At 38.8% G+C, this 26,076-nt stretch overlaps 1 protein-coding gene across 1 annotated transcript in view; it reads left to right on the forward strand.

Moving 5' to 3' along the window:
* Nucleotides 1-1,378: 1,378 nt before the first annotated feature.
* Nucleotides 1,379-26,076, forward strand: part of MMP2 (matrix metallopeptidase 2) — a 29,107-nt gene continuing 4,409 nt past the window's right edge. Inside the window, exons 1-11 of the mRNA XM_069868123.1 lie at nucleotides 1,379-1,716; nucleotides 4,380-4,606; nucleotides 6,130-6,278; nucleotides 8,374-8,502; nucleotides 10,092-10,265; nucleotides 13,499-13,672; nucleotides 14,867-15,040; nucleotides 16,156-16,311; nucleotides 18,120-18,267; nucleotides 22,770-22,906; nucleotides 24,651-24,810. Of these exons, the coding sequence (XP_069724224.1) occupies nucleotides 1,573-1,716; nucleotides 4,380-4,606; nucleotides 6,130-6,278; nucleotides 8,374-8,502; nucleotides 10,092-10,265; nucleotides 13,499-13,672; nucleotides 14,867-15,040; nucleotides 16,156-16,311; nucleotides 18,120-18,267; nucleotides 22,770-22,906; nucleotides 24,651-24,810 (1,772 nt within the window). The 5' untranslated portion in view covers nucleotides 1,379-1,572. The remainder of the gene's footprint in view (nucleotides 1,717-4,379; nucleotides 4,607-6,129; nucleotides 6,279-8,373; nucleotides 8,503-10,091; nucleotides 10,266-13,498; nucleotides 13,673-14,866; nucleotides 15,041-16,155; nucleotides 16,312-18,119; nucleotides 18,268-22,769; nucleotides 22,907-24,650; nucleotides 24,811-26,076) is intronic.

A 26,076-nucleotide genomic window follows, 5' to 3' on the forward strand; every position in this document is an offset into this window, starting at 1 on the left:
CAAAGCTTCATTCATGTAGGAAGCTCCCAAAACTCCTCCTTCCCTCTTGAATGTTAAATGCTGCTTCCCATGGTATTCACCCAACAGCCATGCAAACAGCTGCTGTGTTGGGACTGTATGGGCAGCAAAAGCTCCTCCTAATGCTTTCCTTTTGAACCCCTCAGCATACCCTTTTAAATCCTTGTCTCTATGTGAGACTATTCAGTTCATGGATGATGGGGTGCAACTAGCAAAATCCCTTGATATTAGCATAAATCAAAGAACTGCCTATATCAACTGTTTACAAACAAATATCAAAACGCTACAAACAAACACCAAACATCAGCAAAGTATTTCCTTTTCATTAACAGCCCTATTTAGTAGCAAGAGTCATATCTGGAAAACTTTCATTTAGTAACATTCAGTGGAAAGCCGTGACAATCTTTACACTTACACACAGCTCAGAGGAACTCAGATGGCTGGACTCATGTTTAATAGAAACTGGTTTGTGACACTTGGCTGGCCAGAACACTGTTTGTATTCATGCAGAATTGCCAGCTTCCCATCTTAAGAAGTTGTGAGCCAACCCCTTACATTAAGGACATTCAGCTAAAAAATATATTCTGCTTGTAATAACATCTCAAAGCTGGCAATATCATGAATGACACAATCAAAAGATTGTCCATGACAATGGTCATATTTACACCAAGATTTCAGACCAAACCCCCAGCACAAGAAACCCTGAATTTTGTACAGCTCCCCTGACATCAGTCACTGAAGATAACTTCTGTTTGCTGAATCTGCCTGGTTACTTCTTACCCCATAAACCCAAAGGTGATACCCCATGCCTGTTGGTAGCAAAGCTTCAAGCAAACCAAACAAGCCACAAGAATCTTATTCAGAGCTCTGCACACATGTTCCGCACAGCCTGCAGAACAGTCTGTGTACACAGACCTACAGTTTGTGTAGCTCAAGCAGGAGAAGAACAAGAAGCCTAACTTGGTTACACTTACTCGTGCAGGGTCTGCCTCAAAATCTGTAATCAAAACGTTTACTGTAAGGCACCAGCTAGGAATGTAACCACATATGACTAAAGCAGGTTATTATGTCTGTGAAAAAAAAAAAAAAAAAGGGAAAAAATAGTACAAATACTTATAGAAGAAAACAAAGTTTAGGATTTCACTTAATTTTTTTATTTAAAATGTAAGCGGGACAAGATTAAATCAAATTTTGCTTTCTTCTGCTTTCTTACATAACTAAATGCTTTCATATAGGCAAATGAGGAGAAAACGTGGCCTCTTTCAGCAGTAATAAGTATCTGCCTGTTGCTACCTTAAAATCACAGCAATCACATCTGGTAACTGCCCTTTTCTCATGTTTCCACTAGTTTTCAGACTTCCTCTTGTGGTAGCCTGAGACTGCGCATCTGGATGTTTTAAACATACAAAGGAATTGCTAGAGCAAGCAAAAGAGAAAACGGTGCAGAGAGTTAAGATGTGCCGATAAGCAACTGGTGCACTGTGCAGCTAAAGGAGCTGACAGGCAGCTGGGAAAAATCTTTTTCCAAAGAAGAGAGCACAAAATTTAGGCAGAATGAAGACTCCCATTGTCTGTGGCTTCATTTTTAAAGTACTATTAATCCAAGTATATCTTTTTAACAAAACTTTAGCTGCACCATCACCAATCATTAAGTTTCCTGGAGACAGCACTCCCAAAACAGACAAAGAACTAGCAGTGGTAAGTGTTGGTTTCATCTTTGCTTCAGATTTATACTGTTGTTTCATAAGCAGATGTTTCTTTCTTGTTTCAGCTGAGGCTAAGGAATGACTGTAGCATTCTCTCCCCAGAGTCTCTGGAAGTGCTAGCTAGCTAGCAAGGGTATCAGCTTTCAAAAGTTAAAACTAGAGCCAAGTAATGTTTCCTCTCTTAAAATTTTTAAAGCCAGCAAAGAATTTTTTTTTTTAACTTGAGTCTGGACATACAAATAATTTCATCAAATCATCACAATTATAATCAAAAGATTGCAATGGGAAGAGGTGTGAAGGGCAAATAAGAGATATCTATCTTTTTTACTTAAATCAAGTAGAAGTGAGGTCTGTCGAGACTCACTTAATGCATGTATCTCAGCTTTCAGAAGTTTGTTTTCCAGGTTGTTTACTGTATGCTGCATAAACACAGCTTTAAGGGAAAACTGGCTTGAGTTTCAGAAGCCATTGTGACTAGTTTTGACTTTGAAAAACAATCTCATCAGAGGATTAAAGAAATATTTTTTTCCAAGTTCAATCTGGAACAAAAAGAGGAGTTTTGATTTTTGTGACATTAGCAAATTATAGCTATAATTCTACAGCATTTTATTCCAACCTATTTTAGCTCCGTGGACTTTCATAAAAATGACATTATGGGGAAGTCCATTTAAGGGGAGATTGAGATGGATTAGCCTTATTTTAGCATGTAAATTATAGACATTTCTCTTCTTCAGCAATAAGCCCATTTTAAGGAAGATTGAGATAAATTATTCTTATTTCAGGACATAGAGGTTTGAAAGTTGGTCACTTTTCTTTAGGAGTTAGTGTGCATCTTGGGAAAGTTTGCCAGGTTAAAAAAGGTCTTGGGGGAGGGTAGAGAGAGAATTTCCAGATGGGAGCTGTGGTGGAAAGTTTAGGAAAAACAGACAAACTGGACCAAAAAGGGCACTCCTTAGGCTTTAACAAAACCAGTTCATCCAAGTTTTTGCCTTAGCACTGCAGCAGCCAGGGGGTGGGGGGACAGTGCATGTGGGAGAGGAAAGGAGGGTCCCATGCATCTAATAGTAACTTAACCACTCTCAAATAATCTGTTTTCTCAGACAGTCAGGCTGTTATTCAATAACTCATCTCTGTTTCTTTCCAACGACCTATTTACTATGTGCACTCAGGAAAATTACAAGCTGGTTTAACACTGCAGCTCTTCTTTGTCTTTCTTGTAGTATTCTTGGGTAATGCTAACTGGCTGCTTTTCCCTCACAATCTCCATCAGAACAGCCCCATCATTCAGCATCGGAACACAAATTGCTATGTTACAGCTGGACCCTGTTTCATTAATGGGCTGGATCAAAATTCCAGATCACCACAGCTCCCTGCTGACTCTGGAGAAACTGAAATTTGCAGCCTAGGCCAAGATGTGGTTTACAGAGACACTACATTTTCTTCAAGATTCTCTTCTCAAAGAACAGCTGGTTATGTTCATTTCTCATCTTCAGTAAAATCTCCATTTTAGGAAAAGCTAAGATGGATTAGCTTTTTATTCAGAATCCTAGCAAGTAAAATTCTTTACCATGCCTCATGTATATTTTTGGACACATATCTCACTCCCAAACCTAAAATGGCAAGAGCAGCATCCTGTTCCTTCAGTAAACTTCTGATGCATAGTCTATATCATATCACGGTACCTCACTGAGAGGTGCAAGCAGAAGCTTAAGAAAATCTATCAAAAGGAGGTCAAACTGAAAATGTGGATGAGAACAGATCCTCCAAATTGGTCTGTTTGATTATGTCATTAATGCATTTCACACAATTTGTGCCAGGCCCAACTAACTATAAGCAGACAGAAGCTTAGTGGTGGCAAAGGTAAAACCATTCTGTGTTCATCGTTTGCCTGTGCCACAGCCTCCACTGGAGAAATAGCACAGCACAAGTTACAAACCTCACAGAAACCACGCATAGTTTGGGCTTAGTCAGTAGGAGTATGGAGGAAAATGGTCTTGACTAAATCCTTTTTCTGAGTAAGCTCTGAACCCTGCAATGCAGTGTAGATGAGGTTCACCTGGACTTAATGAGGAGGGTGATGAAATCCAGGCTTGACCAACTGCAGTCATCAAATATCCCTTGATGTTCTTTGCTGATCTAGTGGTCTGATCCCCAGTCTCCTGGGTGAACTTCAGTCAATTAATTAGCTAAATAAAGTAAGGTTTCCCTCAGGGATTCTTCCTGGCACAAGAACTTCTATGTGTAGCCATTTTGACAAACTAGTGACCTACCCATCAGCTGGGGATCACCTGACATTTGACATGGCTGTAGCTTTTCTTTTAAAGCTAGGCATAAAATATTTCAAACCCAGAATTGGGGAAAGGCATCCTGAAATTCCTATGCAAGAGAACCCGAAGGTTTACTTTACTGGATAAAACCTACAACTCCACATAGTTCAGTGAAGTTGTTTAGAACATGTGAATGAAAATAATTAGATAATGATAGGTTATTACTGTTGTAGAATTGCCCAAACAAACATCATCATCATAATTCATTTATCTGCTCCTCACTGGGGATATAAATTCAACCATCTAAAGCTGTAGTGCTTATTTGTAATGATTAATTATTTCTTTTATGAATGTTAAAGTCTTTGTTCTTTGCTTTTTTTTCTTCAAGCAATACCTGAATAAATACTATGGGTGCCCAAAGGACAATTGCAATCTATTTGTCCTGAAAGATACCTTGAAGAAAATGCAGAAATTTTTTGGGCTGCCTGAAACAGGAGATTTGGATCAAAATACTATTGAGACAATGAAGAAACCTCGCTGTGGTAACCCAGATGTAGCCAATTACAACTTCTTTCCAAGAAAGCCAAAATGGGAAAAGAATCATATAACATACAGGTACTGACTGGTGATGTTGGGTTTTGTTGATATATAACCATAGTGCTTTTAAGAACCAAACAAGGCACTTAGAAGGAGTAGTTGCTTAAAGAACTAGACAGGATTTCTTGAATTAGAATTTCTTGTGTTTGGATAACTACCAGATGCTTTATCAAATATCTCTTGAAATTTCATACTGTGAATTTTCTGGAATAATCATCTAAAGATCCGCTTTCTGGTTCTGGTTGGAACTAAAGAGATTTTGGGTTTACTCTTTGCTCTGTTGCAAGCATCCTAATGGAACTGGAGCAGGAGTATCTCACCTGCCTGTCTGCTCAGCTTATGGATGGTGCTTATGGACTGCAGAGAACATGTAGGAGGAAAGAGTCCTCCGCATTCAGCACTCCTAAAATCATATTTCAGATATATACAGGAACGACTTAAAGCAAACCTGCTGCAATAGGTTGGGCACGTTTTAATTTCTTACTCTAACTCTGAGCCAGTAAGGAAAAAACCTCACTACTTTTGATGCCCCAGGAACAAAGCACCAAAGAGAACAAACAGCAGATTTGTCTTAGCTGCTTGACTTGGTCTGCTGCTTCCTCACAAGTTATCACTCAGAGCATCCCTCATGCTGTGACTAATTAATAAACACTGAAAGAAAACCCATGGCAGCTTTCACTGCTTGCTGATGTGCTTCCTCTGATTTTTCTTCCTTCTCCTTAAGTAGAAAGTAGTTTCCCTCACTACGCAGAGCCCCAGCAGCAAAGAACTAGAAACTTGTATTCACAAGGAGGTTGGCTAGCAACAATATAAGATGCAAAGAAGTCTGATAAAAGTATATGAAGAAGAAAGCAATGCATTTATGAATTTGTCCCTTTCCCATGTCAGGTCTACACCTCTCTCTCATATGCTTTTATCTCCTAGTTCCCCGTATATCCTATTGCCAATGTAACTGACATATGGGTAAAGGATTAGCATTCAGCTGGAATGAAACAATATAAAGCTAACTACAAACTTGAGGGAGAAGGGCTGGTTTTCTGTTATTATTAGAGAGCAAAACAATCTACACTTTAAACTTTCAGAATGTTATTGAGCTCTTTATCTGGGAAATAAATACTATATATCAAGACGTGCTTGTATGTCCATGTCTACAGTGACAGTACGACTTGCAAGCAAAGTAGTCCACCAAAACGTAAATTTTGAACCTAATGGAAAAAGAAAAACCAACCATAAAGCGATGTCTTGCCAGTATCTCAGCACTGAGGCAAAACCCTGAATATTTTGTGCGAGGCCCACTACCACGCAGGCTTTACGCCCTCTGGCTATATAATTTTCTTCATGCAGCTGCATCAGTTCCGAAGGGAAATAAATAGTAAGCCCCACATCTAAACACATCTCTGAATCAAAGGAAAGTGTCTAGATCTCACATGGAGAGTCTCAACTCCTAACTGGTGTCACTACAGAGTCTACTCAGCATTTTGATCTGTAAACAACAAATACTGGGAGGGGGTTTATGTGTTATTTAACTCTTCCTCTTATAGGATTATAGGCTATACCCCGGATTTGGATCCTGAGACAGTAGACGATGCCTTTGCTCGAGCCTTTCAAGTCTGGAGCGATGTCACACCACTGAGATTTAACCGAATAAATGATGGAGAAGCAGACATTATGATTAATTTTGGCCGATGGGGTATATTTTTCTATTTTTACATATGTTTTTGGTTCTGTTCCTTTCATTAGTCTTTAGTATTGGAATAATCTACACTCAATAAGTAGTACCCGTGAGCCTTTCTGGCAAACCTTGTCCTAGTTTGCACTTGGCTTATACAGGCCAAGATCAAATTTCACTAAACTTTTTTTTCTTTCTTATACATGGGAGAGAGAGAAGTATTTATACAATATCCTTGTACTGTATTTATCTTTCCAAAAGAGAATTGCTAGGGGCAACATTTTATTTTTAAATTTACAAATCAGAAATAGAACCAGGGTACAGCTCTTCAGATAATGTGGGCTGGCTTCCTGTCACAGAAGAGAATGGAATGCCATCGTACCGTCTATTTATAAATTCCTTCTCAGTTTTCCAGCAATAGGGGTGGAGGTCCTAACATACTGGAGCTTAAAAATGGGTTTGAGATGTTCAGTTTTGACTTCATAGCTGGTCTCTGTTCTTCAGTGTAGCAGAATGCAAGCTTTCAATGCATTCTTTGGTCTTGAGGAATTTAAAAATATGGATTGTAAGACGAATTATGGTTTGAGTGCAGCTGATGATTGGTGCCTTGGACTATTTTTGTTGTACATGCCTTCTCAATCAATTAAGTTTACCCTGAAAGAATGCTTATAACTTTTCAGTGTAAACCTGGGGCATTTAAACTTCATGCAGACAGTCACAGAATTTTTAATACTGATGAAGATACTCATTCAGCCAGATACTCAGGAGGTAGACTTTGGGAGTGAAGTAAGCATTTCAAAGAATAACTGAGCTCTTTGTAAAAGCCTCCATTTCAAACTGGTTTTCTTTGCTTTAGCTACTGATGAGTTGACCTCAAAAGCTTCAGAGAGTCTGTACAGAACTCAAAACTTCAGATCTTCATCCAGGCTGCCTTGGTTTTTTTAAAAAAAAAAAAAAAGATAGCCTTACAAAAGCAGAAGCGTTTCTGCTGGGTTTAGTGCTTGCTGGTTATAGTCAACTCAAACAGTGGAAGAAGAGCTTCTTCCCCATTCATTCTTATCACTTTACTGCATGTCACATTCCCAGGAGCTGGGGCATACACGAGGTTTTTCATTTTTAAGCTTTCTCTTAAGCTAATAAATATCATAATCTTCTCCTAGGACAGTAGACACACTAGTCTACTGAAATGAATTAACTGAACTAGTATTAAAAGAGTGACACCAGCATGAAATCAGTGTAAGAGTAGAGAATCAGGCCTGTGTATTTCAGGCTTCTGCTAAATGGCAAGACATCAGACCAAAAGGCCTGAAATGATGCAACTGAGGATGCTGGCAGCCAGCTTTGATGCACAGGTCAGGCTGGTGGGAAAGCTATGAATACCAGGGTTATGCCCTTGCCAGCTTGCCTTACCCACATGTGGTGTACTTCCAAGAAAAGCCTACAGTGTAATAACAGGAGAGCTACTTAACCTCCTGTTGCCCCGTGAGCTGCCTGAATCTTAGAGTGATCAACGTGGATGAGGAATAGGCTCATTTGCAGGACTCTGAGCACTGAGCAGGAGCAAGCTTTTTGGAGGCTTACTACTGAGACACTCAGCTGATTCACTTTCCTGCTTAAAGCAGTTGGTATTCCGCACAAAGAAAAGAGCACAGCAGTCTGAGACACAGCAAAAAAGAGTAGCCTGCAAAAAGAAATCTGCCTTTAATTTCCAGTCTTTGAGTTGGAGAATTATCTGACAATACCCCTCCATCTACAATGTTTATTTTACAGCCCCTACCAGTCTCTATTGAGAAATAGCACTGTGTATGCATTTGTACTTCTAATGTACAATATTTCACTGTTCTTTGCTGTCTTTAATTCCTTTCTGCAATTCATATGTGATTTAAAATAACATGCTGTGACAATTGCAGTAGTGATGCCTAATGTTCTTTGTAAAAACTGGCTTCTCCTCTGGTTGAGTCTTGCCAGCACAACCCATACCAATAAGAACACTCACTAGAGAATTCTGCTGCTGTCCTATATGGGAAAGTACAGGATATTCATCATTTGTATACAGACTCCACAAGAGCTGAGGTCATTAGAAACTGCTCTTTTTTTTGTCTGCTTCCTCCTGCAGAACATGGTGATGGCTACCCATTTGATGGCAAAGATGGTCTCCTGGCTCATGCCTTTGCACCAGGGCCAGGAATTGGAGGAGACTCTCATTTCGATGATGATGAACTGTGGACTCTTGGAGAGGGGCAAGGTACCAGACTTTTTACTGTTTCAGAACATATAGCCTGCTGGCTGCTATGTTTTAATGCTGTTTCAGACACTGCGCTAAAGGTTTTCATTTACATGTCAATATATGTTAGCAACGAAAATTAATTTATACAATTTAAATTGTTCTCCACAAAACATTCAGGTAATTCTTAAATAAATGTTACATAGGATTTCTTCTTCTGTTTCTCCACTGTTGCCTCTTGAAAAGCTGAATTAATGATGAACCTGATGCTACATATCCTTCATAAACTGCAGGAAAAGTACAAAGCCACAACTACGATTTTGAATGCTTCTTTTCTCAGGGACTCAAACTACAATACCTTTATGTTCATTTCTAAGAGGCAGACTGGCCAGTACTCTTCAGCTGCCACACCCTTTAAGATAACTTAAGATGTGGCTCCAGTTGTTAAAAATAGAACCATCCACTTGAATATGGATTTATATACTCATGGTATCTGTCAAAACGAAATGGAATATAAATACCACATTCTGATGACTGAAACAAAATCAACATCAATCAGGGGATTAAGAATATCTACAAGAATCTTTAACAGGCAGTTTGCCATACCTTTTAGAAGAAAACAACTGAAGTCCAAATGATATCACCTAAACTAAACAAATAAGACCAAGTATTAGTAGTCTGGAATCTCTTTTTTCAGCTTGACCTTTGTCAAAATCATACCATACTAATTATAATTCTTCTACTGTAAAATAATTTGGTAAACTTAGAATAAGAATGCTAACTCTTGTTTCCCTTTCATTTCAAATCCTATTTTTCTCAGCTGTCCTCTCATTGAATAAAAAAATAATCAGACTTTAATACCAAATAGTCAACTTCATTCTTTCTTAGCAGAAATGCTGACTGGTAACTGCACTAAGTGGACTGAGTCTCTGCCTTGGATTAAAAACAAATAGGAAGAAACTGTTTTCCATATTAGTGGAAACACTGCACAAGCATCCAGTTACTTACTACAATTAAAATAAACACTATGGATAAGTGAATTATCTACACATTGACATACATCAGAGCACCAGTACTGCAGTCTCTAAACATGACACGCTGAAAAAAGCCCCAGGATCTGGGTGTGTCTGCGTTACCTCCCTATCCCCCAGTGCCGCAACAGACCTCATTCAAGCTGAATTGGAAATACCAAAGTGGTTTGTGAGGCAAGTTCAGCTCATGCTCAAGTGCTGCCTGGAACCTTTCAAACCATACAGAAAAATTTAGACCATATTACCAAAGAAAATAAATCACTAAACGTATTAACAGCAAATTTATTAGTTTGCATTGCCATAGTAACAACAACATATATATTTTTCTGGGCTGATTCTATGCACTGTTCATTTTAACACTTTACCATGAGTAATATCCATGTAATTCTTTCAAAATTACCAGTTATTATTTCAGCTATGATCATCTTGCCAACAGAGAGACCAACAGGATATTGAATTTCAAAGTGGAAATTCAGACTGCACTTCTATACCAATGTCCTCCAGGAAAAGATATCCAGAAACTGTATTTTTTATATCACTTAGTGGCTTATTTTACCACTGCATTTGTTCTCTTTTTAGTGGTTAGAGTGAAGTATGGAAATGCAGATGGTGAATACTGCAAATTTCCCTTCTGGTTCAATGGCAAGGAATACAACAGCTGCACAGATGCAGGGCGCAACGATGGATTCCTCTGGTGTTCCACAACCAAAGACTTTGATGCAGATGGCAAATATGGCTTTTGCCCCCACGAGTGTAAGTAGGTCATTGTTTCTACAGACAGTTTTCCTGATAAACTGTTCCCTAATTATTTTGCCCTTGGGCTTCTCCTTTTACTTTTTCCCATTTCCAGACAGGCAGATTTGGATTTACTGCTCTTTAATAGCTCCTCAATATCTAAGCAGACAGAACTCCCTAAAGGCTCCCTTGGTGTAGGAGAGTTTGTAACTGATGATGACCCAGGCATTTCTCTAAAAACAAGGACATGTTGCAGTTATTTCTGAATAGGGCATGAAACAGCAGAAGCATTAACCTTACATAGTTTCTTTAGCCTAACACTTACTTCAACAGATTATATGTTCACACACGCAAACACTTGCACAACCACTTTTTTGTAACATTTTTCCATCTCCTTCACTCCCCACCTTTTCTCCAACCTCCTCTCCCTCAAGTTAATCCTTCCAGCTGGAAAAGAACAAAATAGAGCTTATTTCCCTAAATGCTCAGAAACAGTCAGAATGAAGCCTGGATTATAAGTAGCTGGACAAACAGAGATCCACATACCCTGACTGATACTTTTGTAACATCCAAAAGTCATACCAGACCAAAAACATAAGCAATGAAGCACTCTCAGAGAGAGTGGGTTCTGGAAGTTGATATTCCTGGAAATGCTTGTATCAAGGTTTCTGAAATGGAACAGAAGGATTTCAGCCTTTTGTTCCTGATGTAATTGTTTTGCAAGATCCTTGAACGGTTGTGCACAGATGTTTCTTATTAAACTCAGAGCAGCATTGTTCATTCATTATTATTCCAAGACACCATTTGCTAAAACCCAGCTAATACATTCAGATAGGGGAGGATTTACATCACAGATTCTGTGTTGGGGGTGACATTCCTAGCTGTCAGTGTTTGTTTCTGCCCTGTTTAATTCACTGAAGTTAGTTTCAATTCTTCTGGTTATAGAGCCATGCTGCATATTTGGAAGACTCTTCAAAGCTATGGTTTTGCACCAAGCTTTTCTAAGGTTAATACCAGATTTGTACCCTAACTTGGAGACTGATTCAACTATCATTTGCCAAAGCACAAGAAGGGCAAGCAGAAAGTTATCTACCTACTACACAAATCTTACATATTGCTGAATCTCTTTGCCATGTGAGACCACAGGATCCTGAACCTCTTTACCAAATTTCCACAGGAAGTTCAAGCCCCTTTAGTCCTCTAACACCTAAAGTTACTGCTATTTGTACTCTACCTGTACTTCCACCACTCTGCACGCAGTTCTTGTACGCTGCTGCTCGACTGCTCTCCCAGGCAGAACCCACACGTAGCTGCAGCTACCTCCACCTTGGATCTGCGCCACAGGGGTTTTAGCAACCATCCACCCTGAGGTTTCCTCACATCACAACTGGCTGATTTTTCTGGGAACAGCTAATAGCACAGATTAGTAATGTCCAGTCTGAATCTGATCTCACATCAGCATATCTTCACTGATTTTCAAACTGCTGAACTTACCATGGTACAGAACAAGAGTCAAACCCTTTAATATTCCCTTTAAGTAACTAAAGCTTTTTCGGGAAGCTTTTTGTTGTAGGGGAAAGTAACCTAGTCTCTGTCTTTGACTTTCATTACATTAAAGCAAAGACTTTCCTAGTTAAGTCAGGGGGCATGAAAACCTAATAAACTGTTGTTACCATCACATGATTTTACCTCAAACAAAATGAAAAACTGCATTTTGACTGTGAGTCAGAAAGACTCCATGCAAAGCAGCAAGAGACTGGCTTTCCATAACGTTTTTGCAACACAACCACATTTAAACCAATAAAAAAAAAAGACTATTAGAATAGATAGTTTGCCAGATCCAGTGCTCATGTGGTAAATGAGTCATCTAAACAACTCAGTTCAATTTTGCCTTCTTATTTTATCATTTCTTTTTAAAAAACAAAGTCTTTCTCCAATCACAATAGCCACAGTCCTAGCTAATGCACATTTTCCAACTTACTACAGCATATGAGACAAATACAAACATTTACAGTTTGCTCCTTCTGGGAGGCACAGTGCATATTGCATTCATCTTGATGAGCACCTTTTGCCGAGCAAGAGGACGTTTGTGTGGCTGCTTCCATGTCCAGGGTGCAGAAGGACACATATAAGAGCTTGGCCAGATGAGAAGTTCAGCAAATACCCACACGTGAGCCAGTCCTGCAAAGTCCCAAGCCCTCGCCTTAGTGGGACTGGAACTTACCACAATAACTTACTGGTTCGTGCCCCCCGATCAACTATTAATTGAAGTGGAAAAGGCAGACTAAATCATCTGCGTCACAATAACCCATCATTTGATTAACCCTTCAATCTGGACATACGTTTTGAAAAAAAGATGCACAAGAAATTTTATCTGTCTTCCTCTAGATATTCCAGAAAATTTACTAAAATCCTAAAACAGATCCCAGAACTCTTGACTCAATTTAATCTACATTCCTTCATCCACAAGAGAGATTTCTCATTCTCCAGGATGAGCCATGGGGCCTTGTTTGTGTGGGTCCCTAGAAGACCAACACACTATGTTCAGGAACATTAACCAAGCAAAAGACAGAAGAAGCCTCCTGTGCTCAGCTTTGTCAGAGGTGTCATATTTGTCCTCTCCTGTTTATCTACTGAGTGCCTGAGCCCAGCTGTGTGGATTCTCAGAAATAAGAAGCAAAGCCTAGAAGAATAGCCTACAGGGTATGATGTGACTAACTCTACTGTACATCAGCATCTTAAAGAAAATGAAAATATACACAAATGCCTGTTAGGAAAAACTGATCTGGCTTGTCTGTGGCTCTATACAAAGTTTGCCATTCTAGCTAACAGTTTTTGATGCAAGATAAATGAATCAGCAAAGCACTAAGGGACATGAGTGACTTTCTCAGAATCCTCTTTCTAAATGTTCTTTCAAGAAGGGATATTCATTTTATGTTATGAAACCAGCTATAAAGGATATACACAATTCAACCTGCATTCAAACAGCTTGCTGGAATTTTCTTTGCTCCCAGTTCATTTGTAAAGATAATTAGTCATTCCTTGCTATACACCTGTGAGTCTAACATCCCCTATCTTGTCAGAGCATTTCACTGTTGGTGTAAAATAGAGGTTCTAACAGTGAACTGCACCACATACAACAGACATCTAATCTCTGTCAAGACCTTTGGATGTTACCATTGGCACATTGAGAATCCTCGTTGATATTGAGCATTGCACGTTGATATTTTTCTCTTTTGTTCTCCTTGTAGCACTTTTTACAATGGGCGGCAATGGGGATGGGCAGCCATGCAAATTCCCCTTTAAATTTCAAGGCCAGTCCTACGACCAGTGCACAACAGAAGGCAGGACAGATGGATACCGATGGTGTGGAACCACTGAAGACTATGACAGAGATAAGAAATACGGATTCTGTCCAGAGACTGGTATGAAGAATGTTACTTGCACAACACAGCCTAATTTGTCCTTTTTTTAAGTAACAAAAGCCTCCTTTTTTTTACAGCTTCACCAGAGCACATAAGTTGATGAATTAGGCACAATTTCAGCATAGGTGGCCAAGGAACTGACTAGAAGAGGACTGATCTATGCAAATTACAGTGTGCCAACACCAAGTCATTCAGGGATACACAAATGTCTTTGAACCATACGACTAAGCGTCCACCACACCAGAATAATTATGAGTAGCTTACAATTCATTAATGGTCCTGGAAGAGAAGTCTCATGTGACAGAAGAAAGCATGAGTAATATTTTACCTTAATACTTACAGTTTACCTGTGAAAAAACAAATCCCGTTTAGTATGTTAAGCTTGAGTTAATAGATCTTTTCAACAATTCAAAAGAACTAAGTGAAATGGATTAGCCAGGAAAACAGATGCCTGCTTCCTTCACATTTTTTCATACTTCTTAGCTTGATGTTTATTACATGAAGGAACACAAATTAATTTATAGTCTTGTATACTTTGCCAGATGTTCAATGTTAGGATACAGATTAGAGCTGTATTTAGACTGCAAAAGCTACAGCAATTCTAAAATCTCAGTCTTTTAACAAGCCAAGGGGGAGCCACATGCCCCCTGAAGCTGCATCCAAACCTACGTACACCCTGGTTTAGGAGTCTTTTGAAAACGGCCTAACCATTTGCAGTAGGGATTTCATGTATTTGGCTTGCTGTCACTTTTGATAACCAGATGTAACCCTTCAATTTTACTTCACAGACACTAAAAGAAAAAATAAAAGAAAGGATCAAATTCATTATAACTCACTACACAGTAAGGAAAAGAAAAATCTAAAGGATAGACCATCAAAAAGATACTTGCCATGCAATCGTCTTCCATAAACACTTAAGTGCTGCTTTCTCAGCAGTGTGAACATAAGTCCAGGACTCATTTTTACATCCATCAAAACTATCAGCAAATTAATTGCAATGGCAAAAATTGGACTTTTCCTTTATCTGCATCAGACAATTTTCATTTCAAATATTACTTCTAATGTTACGCCTCGTGTTCTTAAGAAGGCTGCAGATTTTCTGCTTGCTTTGTTTTTAATATGTAGTTTAGAAAATGCATCAGCTTTATCTCACCAAAGGGATTCCCTTCTTACTTTTTTCTATCATTTCCACAGCCATGTCAACAGTTGGTGGAAATTCAGAGGGAGCCCCCTGTGTATTCCCCTTCATCTTCCTTGGGAATAAATACGAGTCCTGTACGAGTGCAGGTCGCAACGATGGCAAACTGTGGTGTGCTTGTACCAGTAGCTACGATGATGACCGCAAGTGGGGCTTTTGTCCAGATCAAGGTAGGGCAGTTTGTCAGAAGAATACCATGGTAACAGGATTATTGACCACATCAACAATATCACACACATGATGAGTTCATTCTCCTGTCTGGTTACAGTACTTCTCCCCAACCCAAAATCGCAGCAAAACACCTACATTCAAGCATGCGGCTAATCTTAAAGAGTCAGTCACAGAGCTCACCTGCCTGAAACATCCATATTGTCTAAAATTATAATGAAGTATCTTTTCAAAATATAAAACCCAAAAACATTAAAAAAATTAATAAGAAAATCAAAGAAAAATATTTCTTTCTGCACCAATTTTTCATTCCAAGGCTAAACCTCACAAGTACTATAATATTTCACTAGTATATAAGAATCATGCTCTGATATCAGCCAAATTAGGAACAAATACTAAACATAAAACATGAATACATTTGTGACTGATATTGGCAAAGATGAAAAACATGTTTTAAGAAGAGAAAGACGGTATCAAGTGTGTATGGTGAATATCAGTTTTTAAAATTTTTCTGTATTATGTTTGCCTTTATTAGTAACATGGGTAAAATTAAATAAGGCAAAAGGCTTTTAAAAAATAAGTGCTATATTCAGGTTTTTCTTTTAGGATGCCAATTTCAGAGACTGAGCTTAACTGATAAAATGTCATCCTATGAGAAAAAGTGGGGTTTGAGCCTAACAATATTTTGTACAACAGTACTGTCTCAGGCTCTATTCACAGTGACACAGATATACAGACCTGTTTACCACTTGCATGCCATTAACTGATGAAAAATATGATTTGAGGTCTGGTTTGCAAATTTAATCCCTCTTCCTTAAAAAAATTACTTTATTTGTTATACTTCCTTTTTTCAAACATGTGGTCAAAGTCACCTGCATGTGAGATGGTAGCAAATATCAGCTACAGAAGAGGTTTTAGGATTTCTCCAGTGAAATGTCATTTCTGGCAACATGTACGACATGTACAACTTGAGTCTGTAAATGCTAATTATGAAATTAATTATTGGGAACTTTTTGATGTGTAGCAAGGAAAATAAAATCATAAGACAATGAATAACCTGTGTGGTACACTTTCATTTGGATGCAAGCAGCTAACATTACCTTGCTTTGTTATTCAGGATACAGTCTCTTCTTGGTTGCTGCTCATGAATTTGGCCACGCTATGGGATTAGAGCACTCTGAGGATCCAGGAGCTCTTATGGCCCCAATCTACACCTACACCAAGAACTTCCGACTCTCTCAGGATGACATTAAAGGGATCCAGGAGCTATACGGTAAAGTTTTCTCTTGCCAGCACTATTCATCAGAAAAGCAAGCAACAGAGGCTGAAATCTGGGACTCAAAACTTGCAGTAAATTACATACTGCACAATATCACAAGTGCCAGAAACATCCTCTGTTCCTTTCCTTGCTTTACTAATGGTGTTTCCAGGGCTCCTGCTTCAAACAAATGAAACAATTTAAAGACAAAGAGTAACTAAATTTCCTGAACAATCAGGAGAGCCAAAACTCCCCTGATAATTAAACTTTTTGATGAACATTTCTAATCCCTTCACTGGGACAATGAAACATCATGCTTTTCTCTAGCTTGAAATACCTGATGTGGGTGTGTTAGGGTGTTTTCATCTACATCAAGTGGAGCGTCCCAGACTGCTACTCCCTGTAAAAGAGGAAGGATTTTGTTTCCTGTCCCAGCTTGGAAATAGTTCTCATTGCCTTCCCACAACAATTCAAGCTGTACCATCATAATAACTTTTCCAGACAGTGTGTGGGAGCCAATGCATCCGTGCAAATGTATATGGCAAGCTCCTGGAGAAAAAGCATGTTAAGTATTTTTATGCTGGTACATCTTTAAAACTCATTTCCTCCTCACTTTTTACTCTGAGTAAAAAGCAGAGGCATTATTATAATCAAAGTTCCTTCTATGTACATATTTTCCATTTTACAGAAGCACAAATACACTACAGTCAATTAAATATTTTAAGAAAATCAATAACATTTCTCTTTCTGTGCTTTTCACTTTTCTACTGAGGTACCTTCCTAATTGTGACTATACATCTCAGCGTATGTAAGTGACTAACACCTCAGAAATTTTAATAAGAATATACCAAAACGATTACCACAGGAGACACCTTTTTCTCAAAAAAACTGATTTGAATCTTCTTTTTTTCCTTGTTCTTAGCTACTTTAATTGAGCAGGGAATTGAGACATGGGCAGGGTTAAGTGAATTTTCTAAGCTTTCATGGCTCATCTTTGATAGGGTTCAGATTTTAACCCAGTTTTCTCAAGGCACACTTCAAAACATGAGACAAAACTATCTTTCTTGCCTCTTTACTACTGATACAGCCCTTTACAATCTGCTTTCTATATAAAACAAGTATTCAAAAACTCCTCTATTTTATGCCATTATCATCATCTCAAATCGGCTATGCTCGCTTTGTTTCATACAGAAAATCAATCTGATGTCTAAGAAAAAAGGCAAATGCCTTATAAGGCAATAGAACAGCAGCCAAATCATAAAACAAAATAAAATAAACCAGATGGCAAAGTGTATATTCTGAAGAACACATTTTGATTACCGACGAGGGCAGAAAGATCATACAACTGGCTCAAAATGTGTCTTTAACTCACAAAACATTGGCACTTCCAGAAAGAATAGAAATCCGCTTTGACATCTCTCTCAGCAGAGCTGAGATAATGCTGAATAAAAGGACTTTGGAATGCATTTCTCTTCTTTTTAGAAGCCAGTAAAATAAAAATTGTTATGTTAACATTCAAACCCAGTATAATCACTTCTGAATATCTTTCAAATGAAATAATCAGCTCAACACAGACAGACGCGTGCAGGCTCAATGTCTTCAATGGGGCCAAACAGCAGATTAAGGCAGGACTGGAAGCTAAGGTTTTCTCCACTGTACTGAACTACTCTTCTTCTGAAGAGACTTTATTGTAAGGTTTTTTCCCCTTCAAGCATTGCCTCCAAATTATTTCCCTTCCATGGATTATGATAGTTGATGTTCTCTGTGTTACCTATGAAGCGCTGTATTTTGGTGTACTGGAATGTTTCTGTTCATCACTACAGAAGTATCGCCTGATGTGGAACCTGGACCAGGGCCAGGACCAGGACCACGTCCAACCCTTGGACCTGTCACTCCAGAGCTCTGCAAGCATGACATTGTATTTGATGGAGTCGCACAAATTAGAGGAGAAACATTTTTCTTCAAAGATCGGTAAGTAAGAGAAATTGCTTAACGATAGGGCATAAAGTTGAGGAATCTGCCAGATCTTTTCACCAAAATCCAGACATCTGTTATTAGGCACAAAGCAAAATCTCTGCCCTTTCTTCTGTGTGTTCAGAGATAGCAAAGTGTCCTAATCAACTCCTAAGGGAAGTAGCTGGGAGATGCCTCTAAACTTCGGAATTCTTATGCAAACCAGAATCTTTAGGTATTTATCCATCTGTAGTGTTAATCACAAAATTAGCAATGGAAGAGATGCATGAGCGAGGCTATTGCCTGCCAAAGAAGGATTCATTCCTTATAAAATATTTTCGGATGGTCTTTGTAGCAAAAACTACAAGGACTGTAATTTAGGAATGGAAATCCCATCACTTTCAGTGGAGCAGAGCTGTGGAGTCACTGTACTTCCCAATTTTATTCCATAGTCTGCACTCTGGGGGAAAGCTTCAAATCTGACTACAGGAAAATTGCCAATCTCAGCTTCTAAAAACATGCTCAAAAAGAGTAGTTCATCCAAAGTTAGTGGCAATAATCTCAAATGCCTCTTCCACCATGGAGACCCTGTTTCAGCACACTCACCTTTAGCATAACTTTTACAAAAGCCTGGTTCGAAGAGGATCTGTCATTTCCCATGTTCATAAAGTTATAATTATGGAAGTCTGTGAGCAGAATCTTGTGATTATACTCTGAGGGGTTTAATCCAGGCTGAGTCCAAAATCATTAAATAACAGTATTATGCGACTCATGGCTGCTATAATAGCACGTTAAGGACACTGGTGATTGCACCAGAGCTCCAAGGCACAAAAGGCATTTTTGATGGAAGGGCAGAGACATTCCTGATAAAGTGAGGCAGCAGCACAGCTGCAGCTCCCACTGCCTTTGCCAGGCCCTCTATTACCCAGCTGCTCAGCAATGATGAGCACCTCTTAAGAAGTACGGGACTTGGCAGCACCATGGTGAGACACACTGAAACTCCTTTTTCCCTGCCATAAATCAATGCCTAATTTGAAATCATTTATCCTCAGTTACCCTGAGCATTCTCCCTCATGCCACTGAAGATCTGGGCCCACGTACATTCACTGCACATGCCCTGATCAAATGCTGTCTCCTATCACACAGGAACATACAGAAGCATCTGAAGCTGACAGAAGTATTACAAAGCACCTGTTCATTGCTCCTTGCCATATGTCAGAGCTGAAACTTTAAAGGGAGCAGGAACAAAGTTCCCCTCACGAAATGAAATTTAATAGTTATTTGTATCTGCTGGTGCTTTAAAGTCCAGACATCTCCTCCAGATATAAATTTTCAGTGAGAAAATGTGAATCATCAGCATTACTATGCTGCATGGTTTAACTTTACCCATCAGCTTTGCATAACAAAAAATATGGCAAATTGGGTAATTTTACAGCCTGCAGTATAAAGTAATTCCTTCTGTGCATGGCCTTGTAGTTCCCATCTATATAGCACCCAGGTAGCAGTGCTTTGGGTGTGAAGTTTTACTTAACTTAACAGCCCCACATTGCCCACAGACAAGCTTCATAGCCAGCCAGCCCTGGACCCTTCCACCACCCAGCTGCACAGAGCTGGCCCCACTGCCCTGGCCCAACAAGGGTGACCAAACCCATGCCCATATTACCAACATAGCCATCAGAGAGCTAAAGTCTTCAGCTCAGTGCCTTCAAATGGAAAAACATTCTTACAGCAGTAGAAAACCTTTCAAGTTTCAAGGACCTTGGTTTTCAGTCAGACCTCCACCTTGCTTCTGCTTTTGTAAACTGGCAATGGCACAAGGTTTGATTCAAGCACAAGGCTTGAAACAAGGAACAGTTTAAAATCTATCCCCAAATCAGCAAAGCAATTCAGTATTCCATATAATCCCAATAAAACAGAAGTATTTCACATTCAGATACAGTTGCTCAAGGAACTATGCAAGCACCAAAACAATCTGTTCACACTGATTCACACTTTATCTAACAGGCAGGAAAGGCAGACAATTGTTGAATTGTTTTGCTCTGTAATGGCTTTGTCTGTCAGTTTTGCAGCTTTCCAAATACCAGGCAAGCAGCATTATGACTCATTTTGGAATTCAAAAAAAACAAATGGCTATCACATGTCGTGTGACTTTTATGATTCATGAAAGTGACTGTGGCATCCAACTGTCATATTACACAGGCAAAAGGAGTAAATCCAAAAAAGAGGTCAGATCAGATTAATTCTTTCAAAAATGTTTCTTTCCCCTCCCGCATCAAACCAAGGAGATATAAAGGAAATTACTGGCGGTGCTGTGCGCCGTAGAGTATGGTTGAGCCTTTCCACAGCGCGTAGGATCCTCCAAGCAACCAGAGTGCCCAAGTGCAACATTTACACATAGGGTCTTGTTCTGGAACTGAACAAAAATTCAAGCTTCTGAAATTTCCCCAGACATTAAAAAAGGTTCACTGATTTGGTCCTTTCAGATAACTGCATGAAATAATCATAATAACAGCAAAACTTACAGAACGCTTTGAGTTGGAAGGTACCTTTCCAGACCATGTGGTCCTGGTCCAACCCCCCTGATCTTTAACTCAATCAGGTCACACAGCATCCCATCCAACCTGACCTTGATTATGTTAAAATATAACGTAGTATACTTACTGTAACAAAGCATTAAATCTGCCTATAAGTGTGATATTGAAGTTTAACCTGAATGAATTAAAACATTTTAACATGTTCAAAGTGAAAGCCAAATAATCAATTTCACCATTTAGAAATAAAAAACACTTCCTCCTACTCAATTCAAAAACAAAAGAAAATTCAGCTTTGACAAAGTTTCCCCTTCCACGAGGAAACCTCACAATTTTAACAAGTCCCTTGAAACGTACACTCTAATAAAAAACCTAGTGTTCAAGTCTCTGTTGGCTCTTGAAAGTTTGGAATTCATGCAGACAGTAATTACTACCAGTGACTCAGCCATAAATCAGGTCCAAATTTGATTAAGAATTCTGTAACTTGGATTTTTAAAGGAGTTACTTTTATGAATGCAGTGTTAGAAAGAGTTGTTATATGGATTTCCATTTCATATCATATTGGATCTGCTTTTCTGTCTACAAAGAGGTGCATGAAACAAATGTTATTACATTTTACAGGGTTTCATATGTGTTTAAACACTGTCAAGAGCAAGAGTAAATTAGGTAAATGCCTTATTCCTTGCCTCTTTTTTAAAATAAAAATTATGATAAGTTATGCTGAGATATTTTTGTACACGTTAAATACACATATATGCAAAATAAGAGTAAATTAACTTTCTTATTTATTAGTATCATATGTCAGGTTAAATTAATATGTGTTCTTAATTAAGAGACAAAGAAATGATGTATTTGCAAGTTGTACTCTTCCTCATATCAAACACTACATATTATCATAATTCTGTATGCAGCTACTAATCATACTTGCAAATGTATTTCAGAATGTTTTATTTATCTTGGCAAGCTCTGTTCACAGTCAAACTTCTGTTTATAAAAATACAGCAATTTATTAAATTAGTTTATGATTGCTTCTCTGAGTTTTAGGCAAAACCAAAGCTCAGTTTCAGATTGCAGGTCTCTCAAAGATATGATTATTCTAGGTAGGAATGGGTAATGACTATTTACACTCTTCAAAAAATAAGGACTCAGTAGCATCTTGAGCTTCAGCAACCTAATAACGATAAGAGCTGTTTGACCTGATAATTTAATAGTTATATGTTGGTGCTAGAGTTATTCCATCAGCCTGTTGATTTTTCATTCTCTGGCCATGGCAAAAAACTTGTTCTGTCGGGGAAAACGTTGTTCGTTCTATGGAGGAAGAAACAGCGATGCCATTTTTAATACCAAAAGCCCTCACAGCACAAAGCTCTGCCATTTAAAGATAGTTACGGATTTTTAAAGCTTAAATCAAATTATGATCCTACTTATACACAAAAGAGCCAATAAATTACCCTTGGCATTTCTCTAATGAATGTTTTTAGTGCTAGCGGTTTCTTTTACAGCCCAGCTCACTTCCAAGAAGTCTGATATACTGTTATTAAATTTGAACTTTTAGTCACTACAATAGTAATTGCAAGAGCAATTCACAGAATACAAATCTCTGCTTCTGTCAAAGGCTCATCTGTGTGCTCCATGCATAACAGAAGAGCTCTAATAATGTAAATGAGTTTATTTGTATAGTGGAAGCACAGACAACATTTTGCCCTGATGCAAAAAGCAACAAGAACTCCAAAGCAATCGGTGCAAGCAATTTCACCTGCAGTCCAGGATGCAGCTTATTTTGCAGCCTGTCCTAGTAACATGCTTCTAAATAATGATTTTGCTTTTCAGTCACTGTGGCCATGTAGAAACTGTAGAAAAACAGTTACAAGTGCGTGCACACATGTGTGTACATGCGCGCTTATGTGGCTTTTGCCAGAAATGATGAAAAACAGATGTGCTGGTGAATTGGTTCATTGTAAGCCTCGTACAATTTTCTGTTCTGCTCAGATTCATGTGGAGGACTGTAAACCCCCGAGGAAAACCCACAGGTCCTCTTCTTGTTGCTACATTCTGGCCTGATCTGCCAGAGAAAATTGATGCTGTCTACGAGGCCCCGCAGGACGAGAAGGCTGTATTTTTTTCAGGTATGGATTTTAAGCTTTAAAATGTAAGTAGCCATTTGCATAAACACTGCAATCGAGCTCATTTTCCTCTGAGATGTGACCTGGTCAGGAGACAGCCTGCCTAAGAGCCAGTATAGCCAACAAATATGGGTGAGCAAACCCAAACATCCCATGCTGAGGATTTTAGAACAAAGGCTGGATCTGAAAGTCTCTGAACAGCGTTCAGCCTCCATTACAATAAGAGGGAGATAATAAACACCTAGAAAGCTACATTCAACAATAAGCAAGGCTAGACAAGAGTCATTATTTAATACAAAGAGCAACAACAACAGCGGAAACTACGTCTCATCAGTCACTGCTCTGTTTTTCTTCTGCTTCCTCTCATTTTAAGCTATTGTCTCCATACAAGTTTCTTGAGAAGACTAGATCTTTTTTTCTCCACGTGCCTTTTCCTTGTCTCCTACTCTTTTGCCAAAGACTGACTTCCACTCTGGCTTCCAAGTATCTGCCTTGGTGGTTCATGAGGTAGAGGATACAGGTGGTTATGCTAACTGCCTCCATCCTCCATGGGAGAGAAGGATAACAGGAAGCACAACCTTGTCCATCATAAGTCACTCACATGGTTCAGCTGTGCTGGCCAAATTAGTGGAGCTGGGAGGCTGTTTTCAACATCAAAAACTGAGCCAGCAAAAACTGGGCTCTAGTATCTACTAAAAACATGACTAAACATCTCCAACCATGTAAAAAACCATATGGTCGATGCTGCTGTACATTTTCTGTACAGAAGGGGGAAAAAAAGTAATGATAATCTGTTCCACATGTCTCAAAGCCATTTGCTTTAGTTTACATGGAAGGGAAAAGGGGGGAAAAAAAAAGTTTTATTTCAGGCAAGCCAAAACACTAAATATTGCATGTACTATTTACAATCCTATTACATCTAAACCTCTCTCCCTCCTGATAATTTCCAGGAAAACATAACCAACTTGATTTTTAAAAAAAATAAATAAGAACTATCCAATAAACAAAGATTTATTTGAAACGTATGTGTAACCCAGCTATCTTAAAATAGTTACTATTGAGACCCACCCTTTGCTCCTGAAGGGTGGAATATTATACTAACTTCTCAGGAACTCAAATACTACACATCACATTTTTCTCATAGTAATACTTCACTTACTTTTTTTCCCACTAGCACAGAATCAAAGAATGCCCTTTCCTGAATGAAAATTTCCATGGCTTTCAGTGAATCTTGTGAGGGTATTTACTAAGTAAATTATAATTCTATGTAAAGAGCATGGAATATTTGCACATCTTCCACTAGTTCATATTTAGAGAGACATTCAAAAACATATGATAGAAGCACCAGAAACAGGAACTCTGGGCAAAAACTCTAGTAAATATGAGCCCATGCTTGGTTTCAGACCATCTTCATCACACAAAAAATCATCAATATTAGCTATTTGTTTGGACATAACCTCAACTGTACCAAGACCGTGTCTACCTCAAGGATGACGCATATAAGAAGGGAGGAAGCAAGATCACACTGAGTCGATGTCTTCTGCTGTAAGGCAAGAAACACTTAAGCTGTAAAAGCAGAAGTTGTAATCATAGTACCCCTGCGCTCTGCACGCTTCATAGGTGGTAAAATACTAGAAAGACTAGCAGCACAGTTAATGTAATAAGTTATACAACAAAGCATATAAAAATAATATTCCTGTATCTGATTAATAAATAGTGTGTTTGCTTTGTTTCCTCACCTACTTAGGAAATGAGTACTGGGTTTATTCAGCCAGTAACTTGGATAGAGGCTATCCAAAGAAACTCACCAACCTGGGACTACCTCCTGATGTGCAGCGCGTTGATGCAGCTTTTAACTGGGGCCGGAACAAGAAGACATACATTTTTGCTGGAGACAGATACTGGAAGTAAGATGCGTTGAAGTGGCATTATGCTGTTATCCAAGCTGTGTCTCTAAGGCTGAATGCACTCTCAGGTTCAGGAGGCAGGAACCAAACACAGAGGTTTCATCCTTTGAGAATACAAAATTCACACTGACAGCAGTGGTAAGCGAGGATGGCTAGGAAAGTACTTCAGTACAGCAGTGGAAAACTGGCATGTATTTGAGAAAACAGCTGGCAACGGAAGAGGATATCTGGGAGTCTCTGTCAGGCTGCTCACCACTAACAAGCCATCCCCTCAGCCCCTATATACCAGCAACCGCCCCATGTGTCAGCCTCAGGCTCTTGAGAGTGGCAAGCTTAAAAGTGCTGGGAGAAATCTCTGAAAATAATACCTAAGAATTGGGTTGATTTCTAATCACTCAAAGCTAAAGGCTGCCTTTGAAATTCTTTCACTAAGTCAACAGGTTTGAAGATGCTGGATGTAAAAGAAAAAGCAGTGTGACTAGCAAAGCACACTGGGGATGGTTGGAAATCCTTTCACCAGCTCATGTATCAGTCATAAATATATTTGCTTTACTAATAGATTTGGCATGGAGATCTGAACAAACCACGAGAACTGTATCTGCTAGTGTTTTGGGAAAACTCTTCGTTTCAATTTGTGTTGACAATTTCTACAAGCCTTTTCATGTTTCCAGTCCATGCTTAGAGAAGTTTTTTGTTGCAAAGAAAACCACAAATGTGGTACTTGATAAAATACCCACAAACTCTATTTGCACTAAGGTTTCTGTTGCAAAGAATGTATGAAAAGCAAAACATCATGTAAAGTGAGCAATCAAACTTGGTGACCTGCTACCACGCTCTGTCCAGAAAAGGTCTTGAACTCTTTGATCAGGGAAGGTATGTCTTTAAAATGCCTCAAGACCACCATTGTGTTAGAAGGAAATAGTCAATGATAAGGAATCTACTAATTGTATTTAACAGAATTTCAAAATCATAACTGGCAGGAAGAATTAGCACAAAAGATCATCGTAAAAATTTACGCACTTTGGTTCCTTAAGGAACTTTGCAAGTTAGCTCTGTGAGAACAAAACAGAGACATTAACTCCTGCTTTCACTATCTGAGGTCTCCTCCAGGAGCAGAGCTTGCAGTCAGGAACGCAGACATTAAACAAGCTGAAAGCTGAACCATTCATTAACTGTCAATTTACAAAAAAGTTAAACATCAGAAACACCCACCAGAGGTCTAAAAGATTCTCCAAGCTGTAAGAGTCCCTTCTGAGATGCTCTATA

This window comes from Phaenicophaeus curvirostris, chromosome 14 (assembly GCF_032191515.1).
Source record: "Phaenicophaeus curvirostris isolate KB17595 chromosome 14, BPBGC_Pcur_1.0, whole genome shotgun sequence".
NCBI classification, from domain to species: Eukaryota; Metazoa; Chordata; class Aves; order Cuculiformes; family Cuculidae; genus Phaenicophaeus; species Phaenicophaeus curvirostris.